The sequence below is a fragment of the Chiloscyllium plagiosum genome, unplaced genomic scaffold, assembly GCF_037043375.1.
Source record: "Chiloscyllium plagiosum isolate Xiang-an unplaced genomic scaffold, Cpla_swu_hap1 HiC_scaffold_6, whole genome shotgun sequence".
Taxonomy (NCBI): domain Eukaryota; kingdom Metazoa; phylum Chordata; class Chondrichthyes; order Orectolobiformes; family Hemiscylliidae; genus Chiloscyllium; species Chiloscyllium plagiosum.
In genome coordinates, this window is record NW_028270144.1 from 78,211,510 (window position 1) to 78,231,963 (window position 20,454).

Here is a 20,454-nt window from a genome sequence, read left to right on the forward strand (position 1 = left end):
TTCAAAGACAGACATACGTTCTTGTACAAAGCCTAAATATTTATGCCATCTTTCAAATTATAGCATAATGAAAGTAAAACTCAGTTGCAAATGTCAGTTTTAATATTTTTGAATGACTATTGCTATTTATTTGCATCTGTTTTCTGAATTGGCACTAATTTATCAATGATTATTGAATCGAGTCTAACCCATTTGTAATTATTAAAGATTATTGAATTATGCAAAATACCTAAATTTCCCGGAGTCAATGTTCAATTGAAATTGTATATATTGCTTTACTCATCTTTCTGCTTTGTATTTTGGAATGTTATTGCTGCATTGATTACATGTCATTTACATAGTTTATATTAATGGCAACTATATTTTTATTTTTCCATTCATTGCTTCGCAAATAGATCAATAAATTGAAAATCAGGGTAGGAATTTGTTGCATTTGCGATCTTTTTTATCTTCCTACTTATTTTACATTGCTACACCTTTGTAAAATAGACTGAATATTGTCAATCAATATGTGAAAGCTATGCCTCTTTCGTAACAAATCCAATTTGAAAGTTGACATTACCTTTTTATTGTTGTAACCATTGAATTACTTGACCCAGTAGACCCACAAGTGAAACTGAGACTCATTTTGTGTTACAGTGTGGAACTGCGTTAGCTGCAGAATACTTATGGTCTCTGGCCGATGAAGTCATTCTGTGTACACTTGATTAGATTTTAACATATTATCATAGTTTCCTTTTGTTAAAAAACAAAGATAGGTCCTGGGAATATAATTTATTTCTTATTGAATTTTCAAATCAGCCTATTTAAAGCTGCGTTCAAATTTTGAAAGAAAATTACTAGTTAAAGCATCATCTTTGTTTTTTGTTAAAGTATCATGTCAGGTAAAATTTATGAGCTCCTGTATATTTTGGTTTATTAGCAAACATGAATTATGAACAAGGTACCTACTTACTTTTTAGATCCTATTTTCTGCTTCGTGGCATTAATTTGTATCATGTGCAAGGCAATTCTAATGAATCTTAATTAGGAAGCATTATAGCTGACTAAGGTTAATGATCAATTTTAGTTATTTTTGGTTTTCCATCATGACTTTTCTTTTGAAAGAAAACACAACTTTTAGAACATAAAAGATGATTCTATGAATTAACAGAATGATTCATACATAAATTTTCATACATTGATTGATAAAACATTCAAAAGACAACATTTAAATGCTTCTTCCTTCTACATTTCTAATTTTGATGGATGCCAATTTTCTAGTAGGAGGGGGTAAAAACTGCATGAATACTTTCTTTAGTGATTTTCCAGTACATGGATTACATGCTGTATTTTGAAAATGTATGCAGAAATACATATACTTTTTACCTTTACATATTTTTGATATTTTTCTTTTTAGAGCCGTATTTGCCCATTCTTAATAGATCCATCTTCACGTGCCACAGAGTGGTTAAAGAGTCACTTGAAGGAGGCACGCCTAGAAGTCATTAACCAACAGGTATGTATTCTTGCAGTAGTTAGAGTTAATCACCTTATGAAGTGAATAAACAACAAAGTAACTATGGGCTAGAGTTATGCTCTCCTAGAGTTGAAAGGGAGGATATATAATATCATTTGGATCGCCTTCCCTTTGCCTAACTGCACATCCTTAACTTGATAGGGGTGGAAGAGGCAACAGGCTAATAGCATCATAATACTGTCATTGGCAATTTACCCATATCTGAATTCTGATGCTGTGGACCATGTAAAGCTGATGGCGGCAATTCTGCAAGATTCTTAGTCCTCCGTCCTGAGAAAATGGCAGGGATTTAGTCTTCGAACAATTATCTCTGATTCTGCCATCAAATAGAGCAGCTGTTGGGCTCATGGCTGGGCTCCCCAATATACTTTTAGGTCAAGTGGTGGGAGCAGGGCATCTTGTTAGATCTAGCCCTGCATTTCAGTAAATTAAAATTCTTTTGAATGTGTCTGATTGAATTTATTACTTGTGTGGTCTCTATGATACTCTCACCTAAAATTGGAATTGGCCAAAGACAGGAGAGAAACTCAAAGGAGGTAGTCCCATCTTATTGCCTGATCACAGCCCACATCGTGAAAGTTGCCAGGCTACATGCGTTTGCCTTCTCCACCCAGAAGTGAGGCCCTCACAAGGCCTAAAGGCGATAAAGCTGCTTGTTGCCTTCCTTGTCCATCATAGTATAGTTGATATGTTAGGGATACAGGAAGGTGGTGGGAGTGCCAAGCATTTAGTTTTATAAACCTATCTAATTTGAAACATCAATGAGGGTTCTATTCAATGGCATGCAGCTATTAGATTTGATAAAATTGTTCTCAAATTTCTTCTCTTCTAACCAAATCTACATCAAGCAAACTCCAAATTAAACTCTTGAAAAAATTAAAATTAGAATGAAATTGTTGAAACAAACAGCATTGAAAATCAAACCATATAGCAGGTATAAATTTCTTCTGTGACTTCATTGACATTACTTTAGCTTTTATCAAAAGACAGAATTGTTGGCAAAGCCAGAATTTAATTTTCATCTCCAAATCCCCTTGTGACGATGGTGGTTGGGAGCCATTTTCTTGAACCTCTGCAGCTTGGTGTAGCTGGAATAGATGCACCAGTAGTGTTAATAAGGGAGATTCAGAAATTGGTGCATTGATGGTGAAGAAACAGTGATATCTTTCCAAATCAGGGTGGTGTATGGCTTGGAGGGGAACTTGCAGATAGTGGTGTTCCCATGTATTTTCCGCCCTTGTCCTTCTAGGTGGTAGAGGTCACAGGTTTGGAAGGTACTTCTGACGAAGCCCTGGTGAGTTACTACAGTGTACCTTGAATGTGGTATACACTGCTGTGCCTGTGCTTTGGTGTTGGAGGGAGTGAATCTTTAAGGTTGTGGATATATGCTGGAATGGAGATGCCTGAGGCAAACTGATTCTTGTAAAAATTCAAAATATTGTAGATGCTGGCAATCTGAAATAAATACAGAATCGTCTGGGAATATGCAACACGTCAAGCACATTTGAGGAGCAAAACAGAGTTAATGAAAAATCATTCACCTGAAATATTGGTCAGAATACTCTGCCTTCTGTGAAGCCTGGGGAAGGATATTCAAGTGGATTGAAGCAGGCAGATAGCTGCTTCCTCCTTGCCATCACAGAAATAAAATTCTGGCAGGTCGACCCAAATTCAACTTTCCTGCCCCAGCACCAATTGAGGCGAATTAAGTAGTCAACTAATTACAAATTAAGGGTCAACTTTATGCCTCATCACAATTTACTGTGTTCGTGGAGGCCAGAGCAATGGCAGCTTCATGATTATTAATTAGTATGGTCCACCTGCTGGCTTATATTGGGATACCTTGATCTGCCCCAATCTGGTGCAATGGTGGGGGGCACAGACAAGAGATTTGGCTGATGAAAACCACCCTTCTGCTTTTGCTTCTAGTCTGCTTTTATTCAACAGAATGTGAAAAAGTTATTATTGAAGACGATACCTTGTTTCATGTAAAAAGTTTCATGTAAAAAGTTTCATGTAAATCCTTGTTAGGGAGATCTGCATGACGTGCACATGTGTAAAATTATGATAATTTTGTATTTAAGTATAAGTTGAATCTTTCTGTTTCACTAGATCACACATTTTACAATGTACCTGATTGCTAAATATTAAATAATTGTCTCTATTAACAACTGGACAGGATTCGAACTTCATAACAGCAGTGGAGTTGGCTGTGCGTTTTGGGAAGACACTAATTATTCAAGAGATGGATGGAGTTGAGCCTGTACTGTATCCACTACTGAGAAGGGATCTTATTGCGCAGGGTAAGTGATTCTAGTCAATCATTTTGGTTAAATGGAGTAAAATAATTAACATGATTCAGTTTGTATGAGTGTCTGAATGATGCGGGTTGGAAATCAGACCTGGTACTCGAAAAGAACAGAAAGGTCTTAGTGCTATGGTAGTGGTATCTGTGAAAGTCACAAAAACATTATGTATGAAACTTATGGATTGGTTCTTGAGGAGATCATTTAGTATTATTGTTCTGTCCTAGTATAAAGTTGCTAATAATATCATGGATACTTTTGGCTTAGTTCAAGCTTATATTTACCTTTAACCCACAATGCTTTTGATATTATATAAATGTTCTGCATAAGCAGTACTTAATTTCTATTTATGCCTAGACATGATTTATCCAGATTACAAATTTCATGACATAGCAATATCTTGAAGTATTGTTCATAGATAAAAAGGATTTAACGTGCATAATTGAAACACCTTCATTTCTCTCAAACTTCTCTGCTTTTGGTCAAAATGTAGTCCTGTAATGCTTCTTAAAGTTATCACATGTCTCAACTAATAAGTATTATCTCCGTGTTCTCTGATTATACTTGTACAATCACCACATGTAACTTTGATTCTATTTTGCTATGAATCAAGGACCTTTAGAATGAATACTGCAGTCTTCATGGAGATAGTCTTGCCTTCAAATTGAGAATACCATCCATTGTGTTGTGTGACACTATCACCATGCCAAATGGGACAGACTTTGAACAGATCTAGCAACTCAACTGTTCATCCACACGGCGGCACTTTGGGCAACAATCAACAGCAGCAGACTTGTATTCCAACACAATCTGCAACTTCATGGCTTGGCCTATCCCCCACCCTATGATCAACGCTGGAGAGTGCTGGAGGGCATGTCAGGAGCAGCACTAGTCATACCTAAAAATGAGGTGTCAACCTGGTGAAGCCACAACACAGGACTACTTGCAGGCCAATTGCTTAAGTAGTAAGTGATATGCAGAGCTAAATGATTCCACAAAACTAATGACCACATCTAAGCTCTGCAGCTCTATAATGTCCAGTTGTCAATGGTGTTGGACAATTAAAACTACTCCCTGGATGAGGAGGCCGTACAAACATCCCCATTCTCAATAATGGAAAAGCCCATCACAATGTTCTGAATGCTTCAGCCGATGTTTTGCACCAGTCTTCAGCCAGAAATGCTGACCTTTTCAAGAGATCCATGGCATCACAGATGCCAGTCTTCAGAACAGTAGGATTCTTGCCATGTGTTATCAAAAAATAACTAAAGGCACTGGATACTGTAAACAACATTTAGAGGCAATAACATTGAAGATTTGTGCTTAAGATTTGCGCTTGCAACACCTGTATCTAACAAGTTCCAGTGCAGCTGTAACACTGGCATCTACCAATAATGTGGAAAATTGCCTCGGTGTGTCATGCATACGAAAAGGAGGACAAATCCAACTCAGATAATTACTCGGCAAAAGTGAGGACTGCAGATGCTGGAAACCAGAGTTTAGATTAGAGTGGTGCTGGAAAAGCACAGCAGGTCAGGCAACATGCGAGGAGCAGGAAAATCGACGTTTCAGGCAAAGGCCCTTCATCAGGAAATTTTCTCAGATAATTACTGCCCAATCAGCCTGCTCTCTATTATCAGTAAAGAGATGGAAGGCATCATCAACAAGCACTGCTTAGCAACAGTCTACTCAATGATGCCCCGTTTGCGTTCTGCCAGGGCCATTCAACTTCTGAGCTCATTAGAGCCATGGTTTAAACATGGACAGAAGAGCTGAATTAATTCCAGAGGTGATGTGAGAGTGACAGAACCTTTGATATCAAGGCTGCATTCAACTGACCGTCAGCACCCCTAGCTAAACTCGGATCAATGGAAATCAGGGCAAAGTGTTTTTCTGATTGGACTCGTACCTGATACATAGGAAGGTGAATGTGGTTGTTGGAGGTCGGTCATCTCAGCTTCAGGACATCTCTATTGGAGATCCTCATGGTAGTGTCCTAGGCCCAACCATCTCCAGCTCCTTTATCAATAATGTTCCCTCCGTCATAAGGTCAGAAGTGGAGGTGTTTTTTGACTGCACAATGTTCAACACAATTGATAACTCCTCAGATACTGAAGCAGTTCATGTTCAAATGTAGTAAGACTGGACAATATCTAGTCTTGGGCCAGTAGCATCACACCACACAAATGCTGGCAATGACCATCTATGACAAGACGAGCCTAACCATTTCTCATGATATTCAATGGTATTACTGTACTGAATCCCTCACTATTAATATGCTAGAATTGCCATGACCTTAACCTGAATTGGACAAGCCACTAAATATTGGCTCGAAGAGCAGGTCAGAGACTAGGAAAACTGCAGCGAGTAACTCACTTCCTGACCAAAGCCTGTCCACGATATACAAGGCACAAGTCAGGATTGTGATGGAATACTCCCCACTTGCCAGGATTTGTACTGCTCCAACAATACTCAAGAACCTTCACACTATCCAGGACAAAACAGCCCATTTGATTGGCATCACATCCACAAATATTCACTCCCTCCGTCACCTGATGCTTAGTAGTGGAAGTGCGAACCAGGTAGAAGATGCACGGCAGAAATTCACTAAGGTTCCACATCCAATTTTATCTCAAAGGACAAGGGCAGTAGATATGTTGAACACTACTATCTGTGTAGTTTGATCCTTGTAAGATGCAGTTACTATGGCAGTCAAGGTGATGATGTAAATTAGTGATACATTTTCACCTATGAACGTACGTTACTAATGAAGAGTTATCCATGCTGGCTATGCGCCTTCATACACAGTTGGGTTTCCATTCCTTCCCATTATGTGTGCTGTGAAGCACTGTTTGTACCTAGATTGACTTTAGTTTTAAATATGGCACAGAGTGTAAAAATCCCAGGAATTGTAAGTACTTCTGCCACTTGAGCACATGACAACACAAGTATGGTACCAAAGAGACAAGGTTCACACATAATAACATAAGCAACAGAGATTTGTGTAAGCTAGCTCTCAGAGTAAAACTGCCTTTGAAACTCCCTGAATTCAACACTTGACCAATTTTTGGTAAAATCTAGCCCCATGTACACTTTCTTACCATCTCATCATGGTGAAAACTCAACAGCCAATTAAGAAGTCCCATGTATGTTCTTAATATTCTGATGAATATAATGTTCAATTGGCTTGCAACTCCCATTAGCTACATAGAAGTCCCATCTAGTGCCAGTGCTATGGCGAATCCACTACCTTTTTTTTTTAACAGGGCACCTGAAGGTGCTGAAGGATGCACTCATAAGAACAGGATATGATGCTCAATTCATCAATCGCCAGTACCAATGTGCCACAGCAAGTAACCATAACGACCTCCTCAGGAGACAGACCGATAGGGTGCCCTTTGGCATCTAGTACTTCCCTGGAGTGGAGAAAATATGCTTTGTTCTTTGCAGCCTGCAACACATTATATCGATGAGGATGAGCACCTCACCAAGATTTTCCCTACGCCTTCACTTCTCACCTTTAAACAACCACTAAACCTTAAACACGCCATTGTTCGCAGCAAACTGCCCAGCCAGGGCAATATCGTCCACAACACCATACTACCCTGTCATGACGATCTCTGCAAGACGTGTCAGTGTCGACATGGACACTACCATTACATGTGGGCACACCACCCACCACGTATGCAGCTGATATTCGTGTGACTCAGTGAACATTGTCTATCTCACATGCTGCAGGCAAGGATGCCCCGAGGCATGGTATGTTGGCGAGACCAAGCAGAATCTATGAGAACGGATAAATGGACACAGAGCAGCAATCGCCAGACAGGGGTGTTCCCTCCCAGTTGGGGAACACTTCAGCGGTGAAGGACATTTGGCCTCGGATCTTCAGGTGACCGTCCTCCAAAGTGGATTTCAGGATACGCAACAATGCAGACTTACTGAGCAGAGGCTGATAGCCAAGTTTAATAGCCACTTGGATGACCTCAGTCGGGATCTTGTAACACTACAGGTGACCCCACTACACTATACGCTCTCACACACTCACTCACACACAAGCACACATACATTCATGGAGACCCTTTCTCATACACACGCTCTCTCAGATGCACGCACATACACATGCGTGTGTACACACACACACACACATACACGCGTGCACACCCTCTCACAGGTATATAATTTGTCACACTTCTGTACGTAGTCTATCAAGTGTGCATACACGCTCTCTCTCCGTCTTTCTCTTTTTCTCTCTCTCTCTCTCTCTCTCTCTCTCTCTCTCTCACACGCACACACAGGTCTTTGGGGTGAATTTGTATTTGTAGATACATTCTATTTTATTCAAAAAGCACACAATCTGCTGGCAGTCAATTCATGTAACATGTTATAAATTCCTACTTTGTAAGTAGAACAAGTCTGACTCAAGGTTGGAATACAGACAAATCCTAATCTCACACCTTTAATTCATTCATTGTCTAAGCTGAGATGTCACTTATTTTTTTTACAAAACCTTAAGTTATCTTGGGACTATGACTTGAAAGAAGTTCTTGGATTTACATATTGACCAACCAAAACCTGCAACCCCTTTCTAGGTGATGGAAGACTTAACAGCAACCTAGGTTTGTTCAATACAACGCATTACTTGTATGACACTTTGATCTTTTACTATAAATTCTGTGTCCTATGATACTGCTCCAACCCTCTGAAAACTTGTACTTCCAAACAAACCTATTGGACGATAACCTGGTGTTGAGTGATTTTTAACTTTGTCCACCCCAGTCCAACATCGGCATGTCCACATTGTATCTTTTTGATTCACCTTTCCTGGGCATGAAGGAAGAAAATTAAGTAGTGCCAAAATTGCTATGGTATCATACAACAATAGCATTATGCTGCACTTCTCACATTAAAGCACGACAGTAGACCACTTTTATGTTAAAGTACTAAACACATTCAACTATGAAAAGTTTTATGTCATTGAAGTAGTTTTAATGCTGTTGACCTTTATGAGAAGCTTAATTGAAACAGTATTATTTCATCCATTTCATTGACGCGTGATGTGTACAGTGCAAAGTCTGCAGATTCAGAATAGAAAATAATAAACTTTGTGAACAGATAATTGCATTTCTTTAATCCAGCTTTCAACAAAACTCTTAACTGTTGATATGGAAACACCTTATATGGCTCTTAAGAAACCTTACTTGCCTAAGTTTCTGTGTTTATGCTTTTATTCTCTTGACATATTTAGTAGTTAATAAAGGGAAAAACTTACACTAAAAAATTTCAAAATATGTGATCAGTAATGAAGTGACAGTGTTTTCTGTATCCCTTGAAGAAAGCTTCCAGCAGATCTAGCAATATATGTGATGTGGAATTACCCTTGCTCAATATTAATTTAATTCTACATCCAACCACACTGATGTGATCAAACATGCTTAGCAAGTAACATACTGAAGAATTTTAGACAGCAAGACCGAGATAAGCGCAGATTATATTGACTATATAGTCATACATCTTTTTTTAAATCTTAATGAATACATAAAATTAGTTTTTCAGAGAGAATGCTCAGCAGTAATTCTGGCTTAATATGTAGTTTAAAATTCAAAATTCTGCTTGCTGATTTAAGTATAATTTTTCTTGTATTTTGTTATGAAAATATTAGCATAAAAAATGAAATTTTATGTCAAATCAGATCATTTTTAAGGTTTCAAATGTGATGATTCCAACAGTAAACCTGATGAAAGCTGCATTGACAGTGATTGCTTGCGTTCCATGTGTTTTGTTTGCATTTATGGGATGTGGAATTCACGAACTGGGTCAGCATGTATTACTCCTCACTAGCTTCCTGTGATTAGGCAGTGGTGAGCTACCTTTTTGAGCTGCAATCTGTTTGCTGTAGGTATACCCACATTAGAAAGTGAGTTTCAAGCAGCATTTAACTGTGCCTGAAGTTGCTTACAGTGTCACATTTCTAATGACAGCAAAAGACAACTCTTCCATTGTATGACGTGACCTAATAATACTGGTCACCATTTACAAAGAAAAAATTGAATCCATTAAAACTCATCTTTAATTATATACTTCATCTATGTTTTTTCAGAACTAAGGTTTAGTTCCTCTATGTTTTTTCAGAAAAGTGTCAAATAGATTAGATTACTTACAGTGTGGAAACAGGCCCTTCGGCCCAATAAGTCCATACCACCCCTCTGAAGAGCAACCCACCCAGACCCATTTCCCTCTGACTAATGCACCTAGCACTACGGGCAACTTAGCATGGCCAATTCACCTAACATGCACATTTTTGGACTGTGGGAGGAAACTGGAGCACCCGGAGGAAACCCACACAGACACGGGGAGAAAGTGCAAACTCCACACAAACAGTTGCCTGAAGTGGGAGTTGAACCTGGGTCTCTGGTGCTGTGGTGCTGTGAGGCATAGATCTAGAACTTTGAGTTGTTTGATAGTGTGTTGAATGTGAGTTTTGCTACAAGAAATCAATAGAATTGACTGCAATGAGTTTAAGGATATGCAGTTTAAAACTGACAATTTCATGCAAAAGAGGATTTTAAATCGCTGTTACTGATTAATAGTAATTAAGTAGTATAATTCTGTTTCTGTTGTCTGATGTTCCAGAATTTTCACTGTCCATTATGCACCAGATTTTTCTCCAGCAGGTCTTCTGATAGCATTTGTTGTTAGTTAGTTCTAACATTCAGCTTTTTTATCTCAATACATTTTTCTATCTAAGTTGCTGAAAGTGAGAACTGGTAAGAGTAAAGTGAGATAAAGAGGGATCTGGGACCTGAGTGAAAAAGGCAATTCTATATCTCCCTAAGCAATCAGTTTGGGGATTGAGAAATAAACAGTAGAAAATTGAGAAAAAAAGTATATTTTAGTGTGGGAGAATTCAATATCAAGTCAGGTTTAGAAAGAGAAATAGACAGGGAGGACAACTGATTGTGTAAAAAAAAGGAAAAGAGATAGAAAAGATAAAAATATAAAATGTAATTTCAAATTTAATATTTGAAAAATTTTCAAAAATAATTGAAAGCCAAAGGAATGAAACTTTGTACATTAATAATAAATCTTCATGTCAAGAGAGTGTGATTGGCAGTCTGTAGAATTTCTGCAGCATTATCTTTTTCAAATGAATGCAGCAAGTACAATTGATTCTGCTTTATCTCAACTTCATGTCTTTGAAACCCACAAGCATGTTTTTACTCTTTCCAAACTCAATTTCCTCATCAATATTCATACCGAACACTACTGTGAACATCTTCCACATTACCCAATGTTGAACCATTTGCATGTTTCCATGCATAAAGTGCTGCTTACCTACTTCTGTTTTTCTTGACTTCATCTCCTTTTTTACTGCCAATCCCCAGATTAGACATCCTTCGTTTCAGATTTGGTCCAGTGTTGTTACCTCATCAATTACCTCCAGGCTTGCATTCCATCCTCAGCCCTTCAGTTCTCCTACTTAGTGTTCCTCTGCCACATTATTAATGATAGAACCTTCAATAACTTCTCGCTTTACACCTGCTTTCTTTCAACTTTTCAACGTCTCACCTAGATGTTCAAAATTTTCATATCTACCTTTTCACTACCACGTTTGAACCTTTCCTAACTTTTTCACTAACTAGTTTTTTGTGTGTAAAGTACTTTGGGTGTTGAGTGGGTTCAGTGCATTCCTTAACAACAAGTTGTGTAAACACATCATGGTACACAAATGTTTACCTTCTTTTCAAGGTGGCCTGTTTTTGAGTGCCATTAATCAAATTTTGCACCATGTATACTATTATTACAGGACCTCGGTATGTTGTACAAATTGGTGATAAAATAATTGACTACAATGAAGAATTTCGCCTTTTCCTCGCAACTCGCAACCCCAACCCATCTATTCCACCTGATGCAGCTTCTATTGTCAATGAGGTTAATTTTACGATAACAAGGGAAGGTCTCCGTGGACAGGTAAAGAAGTATTGATAAATATACTTTTACTCACCTTTTAATATCTGTATGTTACTTGTCATATTCTGTATTGTTCATCTTGACAAGTTAATAATATAGTATTTTATATTGTGTGGAAGATATTATTGTTGCAGTATAATGTCTTTGAAATTCTTTACTAGACTGTAATGGCAATCCTTTAACTATGTTATAACTATCCTACTTATCACTTATTTTTTAGACACTGTAAGTAATGCTACTATTTTTCTCTTTATTCCTCTTTTTGTATCCAAGATCTGTACCTATGTACTTGTACCTAAGATGGCGCCATTAGAGGTAGCCATTGTAACAATTTTTCACTGAACTCCTTAACTTCTGTACTCGAGTACATGTGACAATAAAGGATATTCTATTCACTGTATAGTGATGAAAACTGTAGTTTTATTGCAAAGTGTGTGTGTGTGAGTGTGCACACCTGTTAACAGTAATATGAAGTCCAAGTTATATCCAAAGGAAGCAAGATTATTTTTATGTATTTGCTTTGATTATGTCTTGTCCTTTAAAAAGTGCAGGATTTAGAAATGAAGGTTAATGTTTAACTGTAAGGTTGGTGCTACGAAGAAGGCAATTGGAAATACTAAGTACTTCATGAACAGATTAGGAGCGAGAAAACACCTAAGCTGTTGGAAGAAAGCATATTATGCACTGAAATAGTGTGATGTTAGTTTGCAACAACTGATGGGCTTGCAAGGAACATATTTTAAGTTTAAATAGATGTGATAGCAACAATGAGAATGCAAAAGGGTTTTAGTGTGTTTTAAATTAGGTGTACTGGGAGTTGAGGAGTCATGGTCATCAAGAAGGGAATAATGGATGAGTGGTGTCGTGCAAGACAGAATGTGAGCAGTAGCATTTTGCATATATTGCCAATTGGAATTGTGTGGAGAATAGGAATTTTGTAAAATGCCTGAGATGTAAAAAACATCTGTTGAAATTAAGATTTTCTCTTTATGATCAACAGAAAATTGTCTTTGTTAACTACTTATAAACTGGTAATCTTTAATAATCATATTTCAAAGCATTTTCAATTACTGCAAAAATGTTTATCTATTTTATGTCTTGAAGCTATTAGCTGTCACCCTGCAACATGAGAAACCAGAGCTGGAGGAACGCAAGACAACACTCCTACAACAGGAGGAGGAGAAAAAGATTCAACTAGCAAAACTTGAAGATTCTCTGTTAGAGGTATTACGTAGAGAAAATTGTATGTTTGTATCAGTTTATTTAACAAGAAACCTATATTTAAAATCATACCAACATTTTAGCAATAGATCTGTTAAACTGATTTTTTTTTGTGAGATGGCAACCCTTATGTTGTTTGAAGTGCATATTGCTTAAAATGCATTTATTTTAGATAATTCAGCGTAAACATTTTAGAAGTTGAACATCTTTGGCTTCAAATTGCTTCGAGTTGCACCAAGAAATTTTCACTCATGTTCAACAAAACCTAGTTTGGAAAATGATTTTTCATATTTTCAATTTTGAAGATAGACAGGTAACAGAATTGGCTTCATAGTGCTCATAGTTACAGTACGGCAATGCTGTTTTACACCAAAATGGCATCATCCTGCAAATTCCCAGTTACAGCATGTAGGAGTGTTATCTTGTGTTCCTCCAGCTCTGGTTTCTCATGTTGCAGGGTGACAGCAAATATTATAGTGAAGCTGTTAATGCAGGTATAGGGTCCTGTGCTGGTAGTAAGGAGAGTAGGTATCGGTTAATGTATAATGCTGATTTGATGCCATTATTTCCATTTTGAACCACACCGTCTCTTAAAACGTGCACAGCTAAACATGTTCAGCAACAGGAAGAATTTAGACCATCAAACACTCTCAGGCTCATTGCTAATTAAGCTTTGTTTTCTGAGTTTATCCAGCGCATTGGTTATTTTCAGAGTTGCTAACAATTAGTGTGACTGACAGGCATAGATGCTGAATATGGAGAAGATCTTGGTTCTGACTTCAAGAATCCTGGTCAGAGCATCCTGCCATTCGTAGGTATTTAGTTGCCATTCACTTTGCTCTGCATTATGACAGCAAATTAAACAAAGGCAGAAAAGAAATGTTGCTTGCAGAGAAAGGAGAAGGAAGCGGAGGGAAATGTGGATTTTCAGAGAGGGAAATCTTGTACACCTAAAGTCTTTTGAGAGCATTTCTTTTACCTCGGCCTAAGCTTGCTGAGATATTTGTATCATCGATAGTCACAGGCGAGGTGCTGGAAGACTGGAGTTAGGCTAACGTGATACCACTATTTAAGGGTGGTAAGGACAAGCAATGGAACTATAGACCAGTGAGCCCGACATCGGTGGTGGGCAAGTTGTTGAAGGGAATCCTGAGGGACAGGATGTACATGTATTTGGAAAGGCAAGGACTGATTAGGAATAGTCAACATGGCTTTGTGCGTGGGAAATCATGTCTCACAAACTTGATTGAGTTTTTTGAAGAAGTAACCAAGAGGATTGATGAGGGCAGAGCAGTGGACGTGATCTATATGGACTTCAACTAGGTAAAAACAAGGATTGCAGATGCTGGAAACCAGATTTTAGATTAGAGTGATGCTGGAAAAGCACAGCAGTTCAGGCAGCATCCGAGGAGCAGGAAAATTGACGTTTCGGGCAAAAGCCTTTCATCTATTCCTGATGAAGGGCTTTTGCCCGAAACGTCGATTTTCCTGCTCCTCGGATGCTGCCTGAACTGCTGTGCTTTTCCAGCACCACTCTAATCTAGAATCTATATGGACTTCAGTAAGGCTTTTGACAAGGTTCCCTTGGGAGACTGGTTAGCAAAGTTAGAAGTCACGGAATACAGGGAGAACTAGCCATTTGAATATAGAACTGGCTCAAAGGTAGAAGATAGAGGGTGGTGGTGGAGGGTTGTTTTTCAGACTGGAGGCCTGTGTTCAGTGGAGTGCAACAAGGATTGGTGCTGGGTCCACTACTTTTCATCATTTGTACAAATGATTTGGATATGAGCATATGAGGTACAGTTAGTAAGTTTGCAGATGACACCAAAATTGGAGGTGTAGTGGACAGCGAAGTAGGTTACCTCAGGATCTTGATCAGATGGGCCAATGGGCTGAAAAGTGGCAGCTGGAGTTTAATTCAGATGAATCGGAGGTGCTGCATTTTGGGAAAGCAAGTCTTAGCAGGCCTTATACACTTAATGGTAAGGTCCTAGGGAGTGTTGCTGTACAAAGAGACCTTGGAGTGCAGGTTCGTAGCTCCTTGAAAGTGGAGTTGCAGGTAGATAGGGTAGAGAAGGTGGCATTTGGTCTGCTTTCCTTTATTGGTCAGAGTATTGAGTATTGGGAAGTCATGTTGTGGCTGTATAGGACATTAGTTAGGCCACTGTTAATATTGGGTGCAATTCTGGTCTCCTTCCTATTGGAATGATGTTGTGAAACTTGAAAGGGTTCAGAAAAGATTTACCAGGATGTTGCTAGGGTTGGAGGATTTGAGCTATATGGAAAGGTTGAATAGGCTGGGGCTGTTTTTCTTGAGCGTTGGAGGCTGAGGGGTGATCTTATAGAGGTTTATAAAATCATGAGGGGCATGGATAGGATAAATAGCCAAAGTCTTTTCCCTGGCGTCGCGGAGTCCAGAACTAGAGGGCATAGGCTTAGGGTGAGAGGGGAAAGATATAAAAGAGACCTAAGGGGCAACTTTTTCACACAGAGGGTGGTACGGGTATGGAATGAGCTGCCAGAGGAAGTGGTGGAGGCTGGTACAATTTCAACATTTAAAAGGCATCTGGATGGGTATATGAATAGGAAGGGTTTGGCAGGTCGGACTAGATTGGGTTGGGATATCTGGAGGGCATGAGTGAGTTGGACCGAATGGTCTGTTTCCATACTGTACATCTGATATTATGACTCATTGAGGTACATTGTGTGCATTAGCTGTGTTTTAGGAAGGAGAAGCTCACAGAACTCAACAACATATTGCACCAGGTCTGTAACCTCTGAATCAGGTAAGGGTGTTATTGTGTTGGTAACTGTGGCCATTCATTTGTTCTTATTGAAACCCTTCGCCACAATATCTGTAACATGGGAAAGGGGAAATCATTATGCTTCTCTAACCAGAGCTTGCACGTGTCTTTGTCAGGATAATAGAACCTCTCATTGTGAAGAGTGCCACTGACTGGACGTGTATGCTGAGATTTACTCAATCCAAAAAGATTACCACAGCCTGAATCTTCAACACAACATGTTGGTAAATGCAGCAATCCTGGCTACAGTACTGATGCTTTTATTCTATCAGTCTGGTGTACTTTCTGTTTTGAGCCAAAGCATCAAATCAGAGGATGGCGTCTGGGTCACATGGTCTATTAGTTTTATACTCGACTCCATTCTTAAGCCTGTCTTTGCTAGCATACATTGAATGAAACCCACCCGGCTACAAACAGTATTCTAGAGTGGACTACTTCTGTGTTGAAGCAACTGGTTTTCTGCCTTTACTGCTCTGGGGGTGCCCCAGAAAACTTAATAAAATGTGATAGACCATTGAGTATAGGAGTTGGGACATCAGAATGAAGTTGTACAGGACATTGGTGAGGGTACCTTTTGGAATACTTTGTACAGTTCTGATTATCCTGTTATAGGAAGGATATTATTACATCGTAAAAATGCCAAACTAGAAGAGTTTGATTAGAAATCTGCAAGCATTAGAACTGAGAGAATTTAAGATTTGAAGAAAAGTTCACATCAGATTTGGAAGGACATATCCAGTTGTCTCTACTGTCAATGGTAGAAAACCTGGAAGGAGTCAGTTAAGTGGAACACTAAAGAATTGAGGTAGGGATGTATTTTCCCTGGATTTGAGTCTCTGTAATGGAAAGTGTCAAGAAATTAGTTGAAACGTTATTTTTCTGTATCAACTGGCATCATAACAGCATTACAAGATTCACATATTCCTCTTCATTAAGCCGTTCATTGAATAAGGATCCACTGCTGTTTGCCATGCTGCCAATTTGTTTTAACCTGTGCACATTGAAAATAACTCAGAGTTGGGTTGTGGCAGCAAGCTGGCATTGGAGGCTGATGGTGAGCAATTGTATTTCAGGCTCCCTTGAACAATTTGGAAATCTAGTCCCAGATGATAATCAGGCTAGTATTTTGAATTGAAAATATAGGACAGACTTGTATATATTTTTTAAAAAGGTATGAGAATATTTGAATTCTGAGTCATAGAGATCCACAGATTAGAAAGAGGCCCTTCAGCTCATCGAGTGTGCACTGGTTAAAAACCAACACCTAACTGTTTTAATCCCACTTTTCAGCACTTGACCTTGGCACTGCAAGTGCACATCTAAATGTTATTTAAACGTTATGAGGGTTTCTGCCTCCGCCATCCTTATAGGCAGAGAATTCCTGATTCACCCACTGGGTGTCATGTACACTTTCTGACCCTTACCTTAAATCGATGCCGCTGAAAATGTGTTGCTGGAAAAGTGCAGCAGGTCAGGCAGCATCCAAGGAGCAGGAGAATCGACGTTTCGGGCATGAGCCCTTCTTCAGGAATGCTGTGGTAGCGAGTCTGTTTGAGAACGTGGCTGAAGAGCTTCTGGGCAGAGGAGATGACCTGGGGTGTGCAGTGAGAGAGGGACTCACTGAAATCCTTGTAGAGGGAGGAAGAGAGCTTCTTCAAGGAAGGCATCCTTGCAAGAGGATTCGCAGTGGGTTAAAATCTTCTAGGAGAAAGTGAGGACTGCAGATGCTGGCGATGAGAGCTGAAAATGTGTTGCTGGAAAAGCACAGCAGGTCAGGCAGCATCCAAGGAGCAGGAGAATCGATGTTTCGGACATGAGCCCTTCTTCAGGAAGATCCTCATGCCCGAAATGTCGATTCTCCTGCTCCTTGGATGCTGCCTGACCTGCTGCGCTTTTCCAGCAACACATTTTCAGCTCTGATCTCCAGCATTGCAGTCCTCACTTTCTCCTTAAATCAATGCCCCCAGTCATTGGTCCTGCCACAGTATCTACTCTATCTGTCTATGCCTCTCATAATCTTATGCATTTCAATCAGAGTCTCCTCTGTGCTAAGGAGAAAAAAAACTATCCAATCTCTCTTCATAACTGAACTCTGCAGCCCAGACAACATCATTGTAAATCTCACTGCAGCTTCTCCAGTGCTGTCCCATCTCTCCTACAATGTGGACTCCAAAACTGCACACAACACAAGTTAAATTTTCTTTTACTGTATTAGGCAGGAATGAAATGGAGGGCTCAAAATTTGATGTACAATGCAGCATGTTAATGTTAATAATATTTATGCATTGAAATATTTATGAAGCTCTGAGGTGTTTGTTATTTAACTTTATTGTGAACAATTTTTTTGATTGTTGGTTAGCTGCATTCAATAATTTTGATACTATTATCAAGAATGAGATTAGAAATACAATAGATTTATTTTCAAATATCTTTAATCCTTCTGTATCTGTACTACAAATTCAACAATTTAATCATCCAGTTCTAATGGAAATCATTGAGAACTACACTCTTTGATGTGAGTCATGCATTGCTGTGAGAGTGGTATATGTCAATAATCACATCTTCTACCCAGTGACTCCTTTCAGTAACTGAACCCATTCTATCAATACTTTTCTTATATGTCAGGTGTATATAATGTGAAACCCTATCAGACTTTACTGAAGTAATTAGCATAATTTCATTTGTATTTTAAATTTTTAAAAAACATTTAGAAACGAGATGAGTACTACCTGAGACAGGGAGGAATGTGCAGCAGGTTAGTATCACTATAAAGCAAACTGGGAGCGCAGCAGTGCTAACCACTGAGCTACTGTGCCATCCCATATTCTGTGGTATCAAATTATAGAACTGCCTATGGATTGTCTTCAATGCCAGTGTTTCTTACCTTAGATAAGAGGCTTAAAGCGGTTCACAAACTTCTATCAGTAGTCTGATTTGTGCCTTGTTTGGTTTTAGCAACATCTCTCTACTTTTATATTCCATTGATAGGAGGGTTATAGATACAGCTTTAAATTAACTATTTGAGGGGGAGAAATGTGAGGAGTGGAGGGGATGAAGATTCAATGAAAGTGATGTTTAAAATCGAAAAGAAACAAGAGTAGAGCTGCAGTTGAGTGAAGAGGTGAATGAAAGTCAAAGTGTGACAGGAAGGGTAGATAATATAAGCTGAAGAGTAGGGTGGAAATTAGAAAATACACTGTTAAAAACCCCTTGGCATCATGGTAGCCCACAAACCTACTAACACACTAAAACAGCAGCTAATGAACTTGAAAGACGCTATACAGACAACAAGTAAAACAAATGTCATTTATGAAATACCGTGCAAGGACTGTAACAAACACTACATTGGACAAACAAGCAGAAAACTAGCCACCAGGATTTATGAACATCACCTAACCACAAAAAGACATGACCCACTCTCACTAGTATCCTTACATATGGGCGAGGGAGGACACCACTTCGACTGAGACAACATATCCATCCTAGGACAAGTCAAACAGAGACACACACGAAAATTCCTAGAAGCATGGCATTCCAACCGGAACTCTATCAACAAACACGTTGACTTGGATCACATTTACCATTCCCTGAGAAAAATAACAGAAAGTGACATCATCATAGGAAATGATGTCACCACAGGAAATAACATCACCGACCCAAGGAAACCCAAACATATAAATAGAAAGTGGGCTTCACCACCAATGCTTCATCTGGAGGCTCACTGAAGATGTTACCGAGCATGGTGACGAAACGTCTGAAAACGAACCTTCCAGCTCAGCGAGCAAACCATATTCCAGCAAGAAAAGGATCTTAGTGGTGAGTGACTACAGGTCTATTTGTGAGTTCATTGACAATTAGGACTTATTTTGATCTCATTGATGTGCATTTCTTATTCTTCTGTGCACCAGATAGAAACTACATGGCGAACATGAGTACTGCAGATGCTGGAGATTAGAGTCAAGAGAGTGATGCTGGAAAAGCACAGCAGGTCAGGCAGCATCTGAGGTGCAGGAAAATCAAGGTTTTGAGCAAAAGCCCTTCATCAGGATTCTAAATGGCGTCAACTCCTAACAGGAAAGTTAGTGTGGGTACCTGGTGACTCTAGCTCGATGCTTGCTTGTCTGAATGGTAGTCAGCAACACCTCTGGATACACTTCATGGTCAGTGACAGCCTGCACCCCCATTCAGGGATGTTGGCATCGGGTATGCACCAGCCTCCCCACATCATCATGGCATATCTCCAACCCACTGACAGCACAATCCAAATGTTATGAAGTTGAAGGCGTGTACTGGACCTTTAAGAGAGAGTAAATGTTGTTCTGTACTGAGAGATTATTAGCACCTGTAAATATGACTAGCTGGCAGTCTCAGAGTGAAAATTGAAAATATGTAACATATGGCTGTGAATGGATACCTGAGTTTTCATTGCTGATTTGACCATTAAAATTTAACCAATCATTTAAATTATGCCCCAGGATACTAAAACCCAATTGAGTTGAAATTTATTGTTTTGCCAACATCGAACCAATGAGACAATCCAATGTTGGAGGGAGTATACAATGTGGACATTTTGAAAATTGGTCAGAGAGCTGCTGTAGAGAGAGGAACTCATGGAGAGCTAACATCTTGTTCT

At 39.1% G+C, this 20,454-nt stretch overlaps 1 protein-coding gene across 3 annotated transcripts in view; it reads left to right on the forward strand.

Moving 5' to 3' along the window:
• The window catches only part of dync2h1 (dynein cytoplasmic 2 heavy chain 1), a 565,214-nt gene that overhangs the window by 278,100 nt on the left and 266,660 nt on the right, over positions 1 to 20,454 (forward strand). For 2 of the 3 annotated variants that reach the window (XM_043691805.2, XM_043691806.2), the window contains exons 65-69: positions 396 to 416; positions 1,400 to 1,498; positions 3,699 to 3,822; positions 11,633 to 11,796; positions 12,901 to 13,020. In XM_043691805.2, coding sequence (XP_043547740.2) covers positions 396 to 416; positions 1,400 to 1,498; positions 3,699 to 3,822; positions 11,633 to 11,796; positions 12,901 to 13,020 — 528 coding nt within the window. The remainder of the gene's footprint in view (positions 1 to 395; positions 417 to 1,399; positions 1,499 to 3,698; positions 3,823 to 11,632; positions 11,797 to 12,900; positions 13,021 to 20,454) is intronic. The other variant, XM_043691808.2, reaches the window with a different exon arrangement.